A 16,135-nucleotide genomic window follows, 5' to 3' on the forward strand; every position below is an offset into this window, starting at 1 on the left:
CATTTATCGGGCCACTTGGAAAGTATCAAAATTTCGACGGCTTTACGATCGTTATTCCTCATCTGCTCGCAACAAGTCGATGCTCTTGAGGTTTTGGAGTAGTCAAACATGCGACTAGTATCGGAGTAGGTAAACATGGTACATGGTATTCGAAAACCGTACGGATTCTTGAATTAGAGTAAGGAAAAATTCAAATAGTACCTGAATGATCGAATCCTCAATATGTGCGAATAGACAAACATTCAAATTATATTCGCCAAAGGAATTATTACTCGAATGGAGCAGTTTGAAGCTCTGCTCGATCATTTCGAGAGGCGGTGTGCAAGAGCCAAGATCCGTAAGATAGCATCGATCTTCCCGTAAACAGAATATCGCTTACACGTAATGATACGCACGGGGAAATAGGGAGGGCGATAAGGAGCATTTCGCGAGAGAAGGTTGACGACCGGCAAGGCGGCAGCACCTACGCTCAGAAGCCGCGCGAACGAAAGGTCCAGAGTCACAAGTAGAGTATGTATAAATGACTCACCACGTGAACGTTGGAGAGTCCGATCGGGTCGCTTTGTTTCTTGTCCGTCTTCTTGGCTTGCCGTTTCGCCTTGCTCTCGAGGAAACGTTGCTTGAGCACGAGGGTGTCCTGTATGTTCTGCTCGCAGAGACCGTTGAAGCTCTGATCGAATCTCGGTATGCAATCGGTTTGTCTACGCCGATAACTCTCGATCCTCCGTCTGAGACGATCGACGACCGCCTGCCTCTTGTGGGTGAGTACCTCACCCATACCAGGTGCTTGACCCATTTGTTGCTGCAGCTGCAGCTGTTGTTGACCGGTTACGTTCAACTGGCCGGTCGCGTTCAGATCGTGAATCCCGGCCGATTGGCCGATAACGTTGCTATTGTTATTGGCGTTAGGAGCCTGGCCCACGCAGACCGATATCGAGCCAGGCGCGTTGCCGGGGGGGGCCTTGCGGGGGCTGGCGGGGCAGGAGCCCCCCGGCCTCCATACAGCCCCCTAAATCCACCGCAGGGTAAGCCAGCTCAGTGAGAACCCCTGCTACCGAAGCGCCTGACGCGCGCTACTGCTACTGCTGCGACCTCGTCTCCTGCCGCTGCCCTCGAGCCGAGCATCCTCTGCCACCCTGCCAATCCGACGATCCTCAACTTCCGGTCAAGACGCATTTGGAATATGTCGTTTCGCGCTCAGTGCGTATAGTCCACTTGCACTTGCACGTTATCACCGATGTCTGCAACGACCCGCTGCTCGATCAGTTCAAGATCGCCACTTTCATTGAGTTCGTTCTGTGTACATACAGGGTCGGCTCAAGAGACGTAATTCAAGGGCTCCCAAGGGGCCTACGGGGATTTTTAAATGAAAACTTGTACTTTTCTGAATGCTGAAACAAAGTTCTATGTTTTTAACCTCATAGGAGTTGAGAACCCTTGCTCTAAACAGTGCAGCGAGTTCAGAAAGATTAAGAATCTTCTGAACTGAGCCGAAAGGTTAAGAAGGTTAAGAACCACTGCTCTACTGTGTATACATATATATACACTTAGTGGCGTAACTAAGGGTGAGCAGCGCGTGCGAAGCACGCGGGTCCCCGACTTCGTTAACAAACAAGAAACGTATCTGTTACTTTCTGATTATTTTTAGCTATACGCGATTCCCTAAACATAAGTTGTGAAATAAATACTCAACATGAGTTCTTTACTCAAATTTACTCCAATATTTCGTACGATAATATCGTTACTCTAAAACAATATTCTTTGATTATTGTGCTTTAAGAATGAAGAGATACTATTTTGTTTTTACCTACCTACGAGATTTAGAGGGAAGGATCAACTTCCCTCTAAAAGAGCCCCGCCATAAGTTCGACACTGCTCCAAAATTGCTACTTACGCCACTGTGTATGCTCGCGAGTACCTGTAACCCAGGTGTTTACAAAATCTTAATCCGACGCTGAATGTACACAGTACTCTCGCGCACACCACAACACAATCGCGTACGATAGCCCGTTGATCGAATCAAGGGAATCAGTTCGCGGGAGTTCTATCTCTCCCTCTCGCTCTCTCGGTGACTTTCGTTTCGAGACGGATATCAATCGCGAGAAACAAAACGACGCGCGAGAGACTCGTAAACAAAATTCGTCACCCTTCGCGCACACGCTCAGGCACGCACAAATTCAGTCTTTACTGTTTTTCACTATTTTCGCTGTTCGGTTGTTGACATCGCTATTTATCGCTGTTAAACACTGTCCCATCGCGTTTTATTTCCAATGCCACGTGACTGAACGGTATACTGTGAAGTCCGTGTCGCTCCAACGCGACCAGTCACCGCCAGTTTAGTCCTCCACGCGAACGCGCTTCGCAAGAGGTTGCCACAATATTTTCCGTCTTTGTAATTTGTACACGCCACTTTAACTAAGACCGCATCGTTCGTGTTCCATCGTTCCAGTGTCAGCGTAATGATGCGCGCGCCTCGAAATGTAGCATTCGTCTTCCGGGTAAAGAGATTTTCGAACTGTCACTCTCGACGGGACGCGCGCGAAGATTCGACGGTAGGACGGAACGTTCACCGCGCGCGACTAAGTTCAGGGCCTGGAAACTCCGCGTATACAAGTGGCGGCAACATTGCCGCGCCGTCCGGCGGTGATCCAGGCAACTAAACGGAGTTGGCGCCATTTTCGAAAACCGAACTACTTTATGTCTTCTTGATCGCGATTACGAAGTACATTTAACCATTTACACCGGACCTGCTTCATATATTGGTCAAGCTATGATTATCAATAACTCTAGAATGAACTAATCGATATCAGTTCTATTTGAATAACGAATAATAATTATAAAATATTAATATAACGAATATAACGAAAATGTAACGAATGAAACGAACAATTATTCAAACGTGAAATGTAATTCTGTTTCATAATTTGGATTGGAATTTTTATTAAACAAATAGTGAATACAAAAGTTGTGTATCCTTTATGTGTACTCAAAATTTCTATTTAGATAAGAATTATGCATAAAAATTTCGTCTATGTCTGGTCTTCAATGCCCTCTTTAGTCGCTAAAATCTAACTAAAACTTCTCAATAAGAGCCACTTTCTACGATCTCGCTCGCACTGTATCTGATGGTCTTTGTTTCGCCTTCCCACTTCTCGTTCGCTATTATCACGTCGTTGAAGGAGGGGCGAACGATAGTGGGAGTGCGCGACAAGCCTTTCGCGGCTTAATATCAACTGTAACCTCATGAATCGGGGACACGTTTTAGCAAGGGAAGGCTTTCTTGCGCGTACGATCGTCTTGTCCGATAGATCCCGAATTGATTTTTTAATAAATTCTAGTCATCTATTCCTGTCCAAATAAACAAAGTACAGGTGAGGCATTGTTTCAAACTTCAAACTCTTGATACCAGACTCGATATTTCGATGAAAATCGAACATCCCTGAAAAGTGCGCGGCATGTACGAAGACCATCCAGTGCACGCGGCGCGCGCTAAATCCCTCGATTGTCCTAGTGCGTCGTCGAGTGCGCGTTGAACGTCACAACAGGTAGTTGAGCGAGGGCAGCGTGCTGCCGGCTCGTCTGTAAAAAGAAAGGAAAAGACCGAGAGAGTAAGCAAGAGGCTAACAGTCGGCACGAGTGCGCTGAAGCGAGAGGAGGAACCTCGTCGGAAGGAGAAACGATGGGAGAAGCTGAAGGAAGACGGCCGAAGCGGGTTATACTAGAAGGGGAGAAAGACGGGATAGGAATAGGGAGGGGTTTCAGTGTTTGGCCGGATACCTTTGCACCGTGCTTTTGCACAACTGCCCGTGCCACGAAGCTTCGTATCTAACATGCACGAGACGGGTTACTCACGCGTCCCCTCGCTTTTCCTCTTTCTCACTCTTGAACTCACGTATTTCTGAGTTCCCCTCCTCTGGGTTCGTCGCAATCTCTAGCTCAGGGAAGCGTTTCCGCACTCCCAGCGTTGAATCGTTTTAAAATTGATATTAAAATTGATTTAAACCACTTATACCTTAAACAGCAAACACCTTCAAATCAAATTAGTTAATGTACTAATTTATGCATGAACTTCCTTGTAATAGTAGAAAAATAATTTCAAATTCATCAATACTCACTGATTCATTAGCAATGTGTTAAAACAATTAGGTATTAAGGCAAGATGGCATACCAATAGTAAATTATAATTGCAGATAATGATACAGGGGCATTCTAGCAGGAAAATTACATAATTTGAAAAGTGTTACCTGCCGCTTGCAAAGCTGTTGTAAGTGTCGCCACCTTTGCTCAAATGCTTCAAACAATATATGACTTAAAGTAGCCAGCGCGGACGGTAAAGCGCTGAATTATCTTGCGTGTTATCCCAAATAATTTAAATAACATAATCACATATGTATCGTTAGAATATTCAAATTTCTTAAATTTGTATGCTCTGCTCTCGATATATTATGATGTGGTGACATTTAATTCATATAGTGTATTATACTGGTTGTAAACATAACCTGTAAACATAACCTATAAATACAATCAGTCATTGGAGTGACACGTGAAATAAAATTTAATTTACGCAACCCTTTGTTTTAAAGAATATTTAAATAGTGTAAATAGAAGTGATTCTGCATCGGAGTCTTATGTGTATAAAATTTGGTTCTATATTATATCGAGTAAATATTTAAAATGGACTTGAGTACTGCAAAGGGTACTAGATTTCCCTTCATACCAGGGACAAAACCTTCCATAAAAAATTCACAACTTCTTATTTCAACGGGAATACATTCTTTGGATCATGTAATAGGTTTGAACAATTTTTTCTGTGTTACTGAAATTAAATAAGCCTGTTTTTACTATGTTATATTTTGATTCACCTTCTTCAGGCGGTGGATTACCTATTGGTTCTCTTTTTGTCATTGGTATGTACAAGATCTTTTCAGATTATAAAAAGAATTTTTAACATATGTACATACCACAATACTTGAAAAATGATCTTTGATATTCTAGAGGAAGATCGATACGGTACATATGCAAAAGTTATGTTAAAGTATTTTATGGCAGAAGGTGTGGCCACGGCTCAGCCATTATTTGTAGGATCCAAAGATGTTAGAACATCACAGTTGATGTCAGAGCTCCCAGCTGTTACAACAGATGCTAAGTCGATTAATCAACCTCAACATATGGATGAACAAATGAAAATTGCTTGGAGATATCAGAATATGAAAATAATGGATTCATCTCCAACTGGAGGACAAGCTTTCGGTCATTTTTATGATCTTACAAAGACAATGGAAAAAGACGCGATTGAAAAAGCGGATATTGCACAGTGGTATGACGATAGTTGTCCCGCGAAAGATTCTATATTTGAGAATTCAGCTTATTCAAAAATATTAACGTGTGTTCAAGAAGCCTTGAAGAAAGGACAATACTCGGTTTCAGAAACGCCTACAAAAAGACAAGTTTTAAGAATTGCAATACATTCCTTAGGATCTAGATTATGGTTTAGTGATTCCAAGGAAACGTCGCAACAAGATTTGTTAAAATTTTTATATTTCTTTAGAGCACTTTTAAGATACTCTTATGCGGTTGCGGTAATAACAGTCCCTGTAGAATGTTTAGATAACTCGGTAAATTTCACAGTTCTACCGCTACGCTACTATTAATGCTTATACGCATATGGAATAATTTGTTACAATTAATTTTAAGGATGCCGTCGTACAACGAGTGGAACATTTATCAGATATAGCGATTAGATTAGAATCGTTCATAGGGTCTCATAAAGAAACAAATCCGCTGTTTAGGGACTATCATGGCCTGTTGCACCTTAAAAAGTTACCCGCCTTGAACACAATAGCGCCCCATAATCCAGATTCGCGAGATCTTGTATTTAAACTGCGTCGTAAGAAATTCGTCATCGAGGTGAATAAACTTAATAAATGTCTCAATTTCCAATTTGATCGACTATACAAAACTTTACACGTTTTGTTTTAGGTTTTACATTTACCGCCCGAATTTGGGGATACAACTCAACGAGAACAAGACGAAACACCACAGGCTGGATGCGCTAGTCAATCGCGTAAATCTTTATTAGATTTTTGAAAACATTCTTCGATGTACAGAAATATTTAATACGGAACTTTATATACAATAAATAGATGAAACTTTGTGTAAAATTGGATACATTTTTAAAAATGAATTAATTTCACCTTGTATTCCGAGGCCTTGCCAATAAATGGTAGCAAGTATGCCTCGCAGGTGTACGTGAGCCTGCTTGCGCTATTTTAACTAGAAATGCATGTGGCGAGTGAATTAATGCAGACAGGAGGAGATAGGCTCCGTGAACACTCACAATAATACCCATAGTACATTTATGTGTTCTATAGTATAATATTACCATCAGAATTTTACTATGAATTTTCCTATAACTGTAGTGGTATCCATTACTATTACTATTACTGTTTCGGGTTCGCAGAATTACAGATAAATATTCCAAGACCAAGACCAAGTTTATTCATCCATGACGTTTGGTTCCGTATTCAGAGGTCCCCCCTCGTGAAATTTCCCAAACACGAGCCTATATCTGTAACAATCACATAAGTATGCGCATATGGACGTTTCACCCCCTCCCTGTATTTCTTTTTGTTCGATGCCTTTCTATTTCCTTCCGGTTCCATCCGGTCGGTCGCGCATGAAGGCATGCAACGCAAGCGCACCTACAGATGCCAGTATTCGTACAGCACTGTGAAACCATCTATCACGGCGCGTGGTTTTTAGTCCTCCAGTTAACGCGGACAAGTACGCATCGGGAATCGAGGAAAAAATCGCTCTACGATACCTGGAGAAAAAACATCTAATGAATTACAATTTTACGCGATAAAGTCTCCGTTAACCACCGTTATTAATGGAGTGTCATCGCGAGGGATTGACATGACGAATAGTCATTGCGTTCGTTAAAAGAAAAAAAAATTAAAACTCGATGTAAGTAGAAGTCGTGCATCTCTAAAATGGAAACCAAGAACTTGGGGATATCGCGAATCTTCGTGTGTTGCTCAAATATCATTTTCCTGGTGAGTTACGTAACAAATTAATTATTAAAAGGATTAAGAATATAGCGTAGAGAAAGTATCTTCTCATACATTATTTCGAAATGTGTTCGATACCTTTTCCTATACGTTAAATGCGGTATTACATTTGAAAGCCGAAATTAAATTTGAAAATTATCATGAAAGATCATTCTCTCTTTCCAGATATCGGGTTTCGGGTTGATGTCGTTAGGCGCATTGCTATTAGCCGACGACGAGCGCGTTCTGTTATCGCGTTTGCTGGGACCAGGTGACATACACCCCGAGCAACCACTCTTTTACTATCTGGCTTTCGCTGTCGTTGGTTTAGGATTTCTAATCACGATCACGAGTCTGCTGGGATGCTGGGCAACTTGTCTCTATAACCGATGCGCCACTGTCTCTGTAAGACACTTTCCTTTTACTAAATACTATAATTACACGGCAATTATAATGAATTAACGCGACGTTTCTCAAGCTTTTCATCTTCAAAGGTTCGCGTTTAGCGTGCATCGCAGCACGTTGCACCTCGTTCGCGTCGTAAAGCCACGTTTTAATCAGTAAAAGTCAAGGTCTGCGCGATCTGCGCGGTTCTTCGTCAGACCCTGACGATAACTTTGTTCGCCAGACCTGACCGAAACCAGATTTCCCGCTTTGCAGGAGCATGGTTACGCGTCGCTGCCCGGAAACGGATCTACATAAGTCCAGGCACGCGTGCCCAACGAAGGAGGGCGAGTCTGTGTATCAGTTAAAAACAGCAATTATTCAGGAGTAGCTTATTAGGCGAACGTGTGCACTGCTCGTGAACGTATACCAGTCGGCACGTGTTCAACGTTTCAGGGCAAAATTGTAGATACCCAATTAGATGAATTTGCAAATACGAGGATTTATTAGTAACAGTCTATTTACAGGTGTACCGGTTCCTTGTTTGAATGCCAACGAGCGCAGTATCGGTTTTATGTTGCAGAAGGAATACACTATGCAGCGAATTTTCTTCTTCCTTTTATCTTTTTATTTCTGTTGTTTAATGTTTCGTGTTCTACTCTTGCATTTCCAGTATTTTATCACGATCATTGTACTGCTGATCGGTGAATGCACCGTTTGCGTTATGGTGGTGTTTTGGCCACACATTCTGGGCATCGATGTCAGACCAGCGCGACTGATACGGGCTTTGCAACGGAGTTACGCTGTCCCTGGTCGAGAACAATTCACGGCAGCCCTTGATCTTGCACAGACCACGGTACGTTTGCGTTTACTCGAGACGATACATCGAATAATTCAGCAAATCATCGTTTCGCGCATTCTTTGGTGACGCCATTCACGATTCGTCTAATCGAGGGAGTGTCCTTTCCCGAAACGCGCGATATCGATCAATGTATCGCAGAAAGCAATTACGCGCACACCCTACGAATACCCCAAATTGCATCGACCTTTTCAGTTTGTTTGCTGCGGCATAAACGGAAGTAGCAATTACGGCACCTCCTGGTGGCGGCTGCAGGAAATCGGACGAAGAGAATTAGTGGTGCCTCTCAGTTGCTGCGCCCTGAACAACGCCAACGAGACGGACTCCTTCCTCAACCCCGAACCTGCCAATCTTACTCTCTGCCAGGCTTTGAACCCAGCCGAACATCAATACGCCCGACACACCGCGGTACGTATGCTAATGAGGAAGTGATTTAACGAATGTAAACATTGTGACAAGTAGTCAAAGCAAATCGCGTACTAAACCTTCGATAATGAACTTCTTTTACGTTTACATCCACTGGTATGTTCGATTACTATTAACGCATTCGCGACCGGCAGATATTTTACGTTTTTAATACCGAGTACTGACGAAAATAATAAAACTCTGAAGCTGGACATCGCAAATTTTTATCGTTAGGGCGAAGATAAAAATTACTTAAAATATGTTTTGAAATATCAAGTTGTAAATACAGTCAAGTCCACAAGTATTCGTACCTTCTATGTTCATTGAAGAAGTTTGTCTAAATTAAATGATATTCATTATAAATATATACATGTGTAAAGTTTATTCATGTACATATTTATAATGAAACATTGATTTGGAAACATCAAACCTATCATTTAATTAAGACAAATTCCTTCAATAGTGTACGGAGGGTACGAATAGTTATGGGACTGACTGTATGTAGTGTATAAAATAAAAAGATATTCATAATTTGTTCATAACCAGGAATAGAATTTGAAGTAACGTGAATTTACGTCAACTACCGCGAATGTGTTAATTTACAATGTTAATGATACATTACATATCCTTATAACGATATTTTAAATAGTAATTATTGTGTACGTAGTACTCTTTCAAGCAACAATTTTACATAGTTTTCATATACCGGCCTGTACGCTTTGTTTTGAAGTTTCACGATAACATTGCCGTTTCAACGGCTGTTAAATCGACGGGAACAGCGAAAGCGACCGTCGATACTCTTTGTCTTGCACGCACACACTTAATAATGACCCGCATGCAAATATCACAACCCAAGGGACATCCACGCGGATGCGGGTTGCGCAAGAGCGCGATTGTATCGCTCAATCGGCATCGCACCTGAAAACTACATTTTTTTTTTCACTGAATATTAATTGATTGCTCTAATAATACAACTTTTGCACTTGACACTATTTTCAAACGCAGAATATTTAATATCTATTGACATCAATTCAACTACTTTCTGCATAAATAGAATACTTTCGTTATGAGAGACCATCGTTGGATGATGTATGCCTATAGAGAAAACGTCGAGTTTAATTAGTTCGAGGATAGCTAGCCAATTTATTTCATCATTAAAATGTTTATGAAGAAGTCTGGTATCGTAACTTCCTACGTGTTTCCAGTGTTCCACTATATGATTTTTTTTAAAAACTGCACTCGCGAAGTTTGCATTCCATTGCTGAGAGAAAGTTTCCTTATCTTTTGTGGACGCCGAGCATTAAGTTTCACGCATTCTCGTAGAAATTGAATACGGATTGAAATGTCATCATGTACCGACGCTGTCCGCGAATATAATGACATTATCGTATAGAAGTGTTAACTGTAACGCCACTGCGCGTTATGCAGGACGATTCAGTTTATTCTATAAATGAATGTCTCTCGAGAAGTAGGTTGGTTGGAATACACTTGAATGTACGACGATTAAAGAATGAAGGTATTAGCACGTTGAAGAGGTAATCGTAGATGGAAGTCTCAAGGACTTCTTGTCTTTTGAGAAGATATTGAACGATCGCTAGGTTCCAGACACTTTCAAAGTGAAGAAACACATGTTCTTTTCGCAGGGTTGTTTGGAAATGCTGGAGAAATGGACACAGGATCAAGCCCTGATACTGCTCACCGTTGGCCTGGCCGTGATTTTCGTGGAAGTAGGTGCGCTTCTGAGCACGTTCTTCGCCTGTTCCAGAGGCAATAAAAGGGCCAAATCTCAAGCTTCAACGTTCACGTCCACTCAAACCCTGAGCCCCTTTAGCGAGAGTGACCACGATTTCGGTAAGAATTTATGCTTATAGTTCCTGAATCTTTTACCTAGTCGACTTGTTCTCTAAAAGACGTCGTTATCCATAGGCATGGGAATCGAGAATCAAATGCACGTGGCAGGAACGACGTTCGGCGCTAAGTCATGAAGGTGGCTAGAGGGCAGTGAGGGTAAATCACCAATCGTCAACGATGCAGACACGAAATCCGTGTCCAATCTATCTAGGCTTAACGACATATCGCGATTCAGTCGAAGTATAATCGAGGAATGGAAAAATCCGTCAAAATTCTGCGACGACGTCCTGCGCAGCGACCAATTGTACGAAGAACGCGCAATCGACGTGCCAAACTATCCCCCGCATCAAAACTATCTCAAGAAAAGCAACGACACAGTTAAGATTCGCCAAGACAAGAGAACCATTGGCAGAAGAACCCAAAAAAATGGTACCGTCAGGAGCATTCCGATAAAACATTATCAGGCATCGATAGCACATAACATTGGTACGCTCAGACGATCCGTGGCTCCTCAATTGCAATTCGAGTCATCGATCTCCGAGCCTGAAAAGGGCGTCTGCTCGTCAAAATATAAAAACAACCCCTCGAACGATGCGTCTCTCACTCAGAACGAGACCAGACACTCCCAAACACGATCGACTCACGTCTCAAACCCATCCAGAAGATCTTGTCACTCCTGCGACTATCAGCGCGAACTTCAAAGCAGAAACAGCAAGACCACCTCGAAATTGAAGACCCTGGATAAAAGAATAGTTAAAAGCGAGCACAACGTCGCCGTGCGCGACGACGATCGAGACTTTAGTGACTTCGATGATTACTTCCATAAGTCTAGCTCGCGAAGGCTGAACTCTGGTCACCGAAGATCGAACGACGCAAAGCCTGAGGACCAATCCAACATGGAAAATAGCACTAGACATTCGAAAGACGGCGAGGTGGACGTCGGTGGTAAATTGGGAACGATCGATTTGGAGCGCGGACACGTTGGTCAGAAGATATCCGCGTATGAAGAGAACGCGAGATGCAGTGGACGCAATTGGAACTTCCACGACAGGTACCAAGTATTTTCGGAGACGCCAAAACATCGAACCATAGGTGTGCCATTGGTGGGAATGCATAATGCTTGTGGTTTGCCTGTAGTGGCTTCCTGGCACGATCACGAACTGCTGGAACCTCTGCGAGTCAGAAGCAGACTTTTGGGAACCCTGAGACCGATTTTTAGAGGACCTCGCGCGTCCACTAGCTTTCGACATCGAACGCATCCCAAAAGAAGGGCTCCACAACCGAATCAAGGTACTTTAAAAACAATTCGTTCCACGGAATCAAGAAACTCCGATAGAAAGGCTGATTACCCATCGATAAGGTCGCTGGTGTCCTTCGAAGTAGGCAGTGGCGATGTCAGAAAGAGAAGGAGGCGTCGTTCTTCGCTCAAGGGAAAAAAAACGGGGACGTTATCTTCGAAAAATTCCATGAAACGCACACATAGATCGTATGTAAAAAAAAATAAGGAAAATTCGATGGTTGGTAGCACTCGCAGAGGATCGTTCGAAGCTGAAAACAACAAACGGCAAACATTGTACGCACGGGACAATGGCGATGACGCGGTACAAGTTCTGAAGAATTTGTGTCTGAATCCTTTGGCTCGCACGAAGTCAGAAACTGATATGATATGGTGATACTAATTACTGTACTAGGAAATAAGATTCTGGATTCCATGAATGTCACAGAATTGATCAAAATTGTTCTTTAACCTTTCGTTTTATATGCATACTTGCTATTCGACGTTGAAATCATTATAAATGGAGTACATTCTATTGTTTACTTCTACAATGCATGTGTATGCATCGGCTGCTTTGTAAATATGCTTAAACGAGTTTATATTGTAACCTTGATTATTATAATACAAAACCCTTGCTACCCTCGTTAAGAAGTCATGTATTTTAATACTTTAAACGTTAATTAAATATTCTAAGTTTGTAATATTATGTTACATAGATAATCCTAGAATTTGAGTTTGATATTAAAACAATTATGTTTCGAAAGTTATGGAAGTAATTATAATCAAATACCTCGCCTCGATGCATTACGAAATAATTCAAATAATTGAATCCAGTGTTAATTACATTGATGCCAGAAATGATCTCCAGTACATTTTTTTGTATGAGATGGAGGCCCGGTCCCAACATAGATACCTCATAATAATTCATAAATACTTTTTGAACTTTTTTAAGGTTCATGCATACATAAGTATTAATAACTATTAATTATGGTATAATCATAAAAAGTTTGGTCCACATGTATGTATATAGCATATACATATAAAACAATATCGCTGGCGTAGACCACGTGATCTCAATTCGCAGATCAGCCGGAGGTTTTCTCGTACTTTCGAAAGCATGGCTACTGCGTTGAAACTGAGGCTCGCAATTAAATTAGGAAAAACTCTTTCAAGACCGTTGAGTCGTAATTTTGAGAAAGAGTTTTTGGAAAGACAATGTCGACGGTTGTCAGGTATGTAAATTTTTACGTCGTATCATTTATTTCATAATCAGATTGTAAGGTTATGTGCTTTGGCAACTACTTCTAATATTGTGTGAATAATGTAAATGTATAGTTGTAACAGGCAGTCCAGTGCGACGATTCTCTTCTCAGACTGCAACTCAAACTCAGACTACAGAATATCATAATATTATAAAAGATACCGAGAAACCTACAGGTATTAGCAAAGTTTATTTCTCCTTTCACACATTTTTGTGAACATGTTTACCTATTGCTACTTATTCCTCTGTAGGTGAAAGTATTAAACATGAATTTCAATCTGAAACACAGATGCTCTTACAAATTGTTGCAAAATCATTATACTCTGATAAAGAGGTAATACAGCCTTTAATTTAAACTTGTGATATTTAACTTTTTATTGCCCAGTAATATATTTATTTGATTTCGTAAGGTATTTGTTCGTGAGTTGATCTCTAATGCCAGTGATGCTCTAGAAAAGTTACGCTACATTAGATTAAGTGATAGTGAGGCTGCAGAAACTGCTGGAGATAGAAATTTAGAAATTCATATTGCTACTGACAAACAAAATAGAATACTCACACTTCAAGATACAGGAATTGGAATGACTAGACAGGAACTGATATCAAATTTGGGTACTATAGCTAGATCAGGTTCTAAAGTAAGATGTGCTAAAGAATTATACTCATTTTTCCTTAAAGCTTAATTTATAAATAATGATGTATTTTTGCTATAGGCTTTTCTAGAGAAATTAAAAGAAAAGCAAGATGCTGGTGATACATCTCAGATTATTGGACAATTTGGTGTTGGGTTTTACAGTGCTTTTATGGTTTCTGATAAAGTAGAAGTATTTACCAAATCTTATGCAAAAGATGCTGAAGGTCTTTGTTGGTCTTCTGATGGGTATAAAAAATACTACATGTTTCACAAAAAATCATTAATCTCAGGCAATAAATAAATTTATTAAAATGTTTTTTTACATACAGCTCTGGTACTTTTAATATATCAACAGCTGAAGGTGTACAACCGGGAACGAAAATTGTTGTACACTTGAAACCCGATTGCCGAGAATTTAGCGACGAAGATACGATAAATCGTAAGTGGTGTTAAAATGTGTACTTAATGAAATTATTTATCTTCGGATTAGTGATATTTGTTGGTTTTTTACAGGAATTATTAACAAATATAGTAACTTTGTTGGCAGTCCAATTTATGTTAATGGTAAAAAAGCTAACACTATTCAGGTACTCTCGGAACTACGCCATTTTATTTATGTTCCCCGCATTAATCTACATCGATGTTCATCGATGTATTTTCTATTTTCAGCCGTTATGGATGATGGATCCAAAAGATATTACACCGCTTCAACACGCAGAATTTTATAGGTTTATTGGGAACTGTTTCGATTCGCCGCGATTTATTCTACATTATAAAGCCGATGTTCCGCTTAGTATTAGGGCATTGCTATATTTCCCAGAAGAAAGACCAGGATTATTCGATTTGGCTAGAGACACGACGAGTGGTGTTTCACTGTACAGTCGCAAAATTCTAATTAAGAGCAAGGCAGAAAATATTTTACCAAAATGGTTGCGTTTCGTGAAGGGCGTAGTCGATTCGGAGGATATTCCTCTCAATTTAAGTCGCGAGTTATTACAGAATAGTGCTTTAATTGGGTAAGGAACTGAAACTAATCGGGTCCTTTGCTGTTTACAATCATTCTCATTTTTCTAAATTTGTTCAATTGTAGAAAATTGCGGAATGTTTTAACGGCGCGTGTTTTGAAATTTTTAAACGAACGATCTCAGAAGCAACCTGAAGACTTTAATCACTTTTATAAAGATTATGGTCTTTTCTTAAAAGAAGGTATCGTTACCACTAACGACCAAAACGAGAAGGTAATGTCTTAATAAGTTTAAGGTTGTGGTGTATTTTATTAGTCAATTACATTTGTTTGCAGGAAGACATATGTACACTTCTGCGATTCGAGTCATCTTCAATGCCCGCCGGAGAATTAGTTAGCATACCGGAGTATTGCAAGCGTTTGCCCGAAGGTCAGAAACATGTGTATTATCTGTCAGCTCCTAGGTAAGCACTACTATAATTCCTTCGTATAAATTATTGAAACAGCGTGTACATTTATTTTATTTCGTTTTAGTCGTGTTTTAGCCGAACAATCGCCATATTATGAATCTTTGAAAAAACGTAACGTCGAAGTGTTATTCTGTTACGAGTCATACGATGAACTAGTGTTGATGCACTTGAGACAATACAAATCTTATTCTTTAACTTCCGTCGAAAAAGAGATGCGCGAAGGTTCGGAGTCGAGTAAATCGGATGACCTTGGTAAGTGATTTGTATCGTAATAATTTGTAAATTTTTTATGTACATCTTTAAATATTTTGAATATATTAGGTATCAATCAAGAGGAAATCAATAATCTTATGGGCTATATGAGAAATGTATTGAAAAAAAAAGCTTACGATATTAAGACGACAAGTCGTCTCGAATCGCATCCATGCGTGATTACGGTAAAAGATATGGCGAGTGCAAGGCATTTCGTTCGGACACAAAGTCATCAAATAAACGAAGAAATGCGATACTCCATTCTTCAGCCACGTCTCGAAATAAATCCAAATCATCCCCTCATTAAAAAACTTGCACAACTGACAAAGTCAGATACCAAATTAGCGGATCTTCTCATAGAACAGGTACATTTATTTTGTCTTTATCGATTGAAGTCCTGTTTACTTATTATTTCGTAACTTTTTTTTTATTGATTTTAGTTGTTTACTAGCTGCATGGTTGGAGCTGGTTTAATAGAAGATCCCCGGATACTGTTAGCGCCGATGAACGAATTATTGACTCTAGCGTTAGAGAAACATTAGTTTGTAATTAATTTAGCGTATTTCCAGAATTCTTATTCAATAAGTCACAAATATTTTGTATATATTGATTGAATAAAAAAATAGTTTTGTCTTTTTTTTACAATTAAAATAATTATTTTCAGTTAATTTTATAACATGTATGTAACAATTGATTCAAATAAAATTAGATAATTTCTAGATACAAACCA

At 40.2% G+C, this 16,135-nt stretch overlaps 4 protein-coding genes across 5 annotated transcripts in view; 3 read left to right on the top strand and 1 right to left on the bottom strand.

Annotated features, from left to right (window-relative positions):
• LOC128876010 (neurogenic protein mastermind-like) overlaps positions 1–2,724 on the bottom strand; it is a 222,098-nt gene extending 219,374 nt beyond the window's left edge. Inside the window, 2 exon segments of the mRNA XM_054122091.1 lie at positions 530–958; positions 960–2,724. Coding sequence (XP_053978066.1) covers positions 530–958; positions 960–1,001 — 471 coding nt within the window. The 5' untranslated portion in view covers positions 1,002–2,724.
• Positions 2,725–4,313: 1,589 nt separating this feature from the next.
• LOC128876013 (elongator complex protein 4) lies at positions 4,314–6,166 on the top strand. Of its 2 annotated transcripts, none has more exons than XM_054122094.1 (5): positions 4,314–4,792; positions 4,872–4,907; positions 4,996–5,615; positions 5,695–5,907; positions 5,980–6,166. In XM_054122094.1, the coding sequence occupies exons 1-5, from the start codon at positions 4,675–4,677 to the stop codon at positions 6,085–6,087; spliced, it is 1,095 nt and encodes a 364-aa protein (XP_053978069.1). In that variant the 5' UTR covers positions 4,314–4,674; the 3' UTR covers positions 6,088–6,166. The 2 variants fall into 2 exon arrangements, with proteins under 2 accessions (XP_053978069.1, XP_053978070.1); XM_054122095.1 differs by having other exon boundaries at positions 4,314–4,785.
• Positions 6,167–6,312: 146 nt separating this feature from the next.
• On the top strand, positions 6,313–12,581 carry LOC128876016 (tetraspanin-9-like). Its single transcript, XM_054122097.1, has 6 exons — positions 6,313–7,055; positions 7,236–7,454; positions 8,107–8,289; positions 8,488–8,700; positions 10,341–10,548; positions 10,624–12,581. Exons 1-6 carry the CDS (start codon positions 6,993–6,995, stop codon positions 10,680–10,682), a joined length of 945 nt encoding a protein of 314 aa, XP_053978072.1. The 5' UTR covers positions 6,313–6,992; the 3' UTR covers positions 10,683–12,581.
• Positions 12,582–12,896: 315 nt separating this feature from the next.
• On the top strand, positions 12,897–16,059 carry LOC128876011 (heat shock protein 75 kDa, mitochondrial). The gene is made up of 13 exons (XM_054122092.1): positions 12,897–13,056; positions 13,160–13,261; positions 13,337–13,419; positions 13,496–13,723; positions 13,799–13,965; positions 14,049–14,158; positions 14,233–14,306; positions 14,389–14,735; positions 14,810–14,957; positions 15,020–15,147; positions 15,218–15,405; positions 15,475–15,770; positions 15,846–16,059. Exons 1-13 carry the CDS (start codon positions 12,942–12,944, stop codon positions 15,945–15,947), a joined length of 2,088 nt encoding a protein of 695 aa, XP_053978067.1. The 5' UTR covers positions 12,897–12,941; the 3' UTR covers positions 15,948–16,059.
• The last annotated feature ends 76 nt before the right edge of the window (positions 16,060–16,135 follow it).

The sequence above is a fragment of the Hylaeus volcanicus genome, chromosome 4 (genome assembly GCF_026283585.1).
Source record: "Hylaeus volcanicus isolate JK05 chromosome 4, UHH_iyHylVolc1.0_haploid, whole genome shotgun sequence".
Lineage (NCBI taxonomy): Eukaryota > Metazoa > Arthropoda > Insecta > Hymenoptera > Colletidae > Hylaeus > Hylaeus volcanicus.

What these genes read in the sequence shown, in the direction of transcription:
- LOC128876011 (XM_054122092.1), top strand. Translation starts at nt 12,942, where the DNA reads ATGGCTACTGCGTTGAAACTGAGGCTCGCAATTAAATTAGGAAAAACT. An exon ending in AGATACCGAGAAACCTACAG is followed by an intron (nt 13,262 to 13,336) that starts GTATTAGCAAAG and finishes ATTCCTCTGTAG; the next exon opens with GTGAAAGTATTAAACATGAA. An exon ending in CTAACGACCAAAACGAGAAG is followed by an intron (nt 14,958 to 15,019) that starts GTAATGTCTTAA and finishes ATTTGTTTGCAG; the next exon opens with GAAGACATATGTACACTTCT.
- LOC128876013 (XM_054122094.1), top strand. Translation starts at nt 4,675, where the DNA reads ATGGACTTGAGTACTGCAAAGGGTACTAGATTTCCCTTCATACCAGGG. An exon ending in TTCTTTGGATCATGTAATAG is followed by an intron (nt 4,793 to 4,871) that starts GTTTGAACAATT and finishes CACCTTCTTCAG; the next exon opens with GCGGTGGATTACCTATTGGT. An exon ending in TAGAATGTTTAGATAACTCG is followed by an intron (nt 5,616 to 5,694) that starts GTAAATTTCACA and finishes ATTAATTTTAAG; the next exon opens with GATGCCGTCGTACAACGAGT.
- LOC128876016 (XM_054122097.1), top strand. Translation starts at nt 6,993, where the DNA reads ATGGAAACCAAGAACTTGGGGATATCGCGAATCTTCGTGTGTTGCTCA. An exon ending in GCTCAAATATCATTTTCCTG is followed by an intron (nt 7,056 to 7,235) that starts GTGAGTTACGTA and finishes CTCTCTTTCCAG; the next exon opens with ATATCGGGTTTCGGGTTGAT. An exon ending in AATACGCCCGACACACCGCG is followed by an intron (nt 8,701 to 10,340) that starts GTACGTATGCTA and finishes TTCTTTTCGCAG; the next exon opens with GGTTGTTTGGAAATGCTGGA.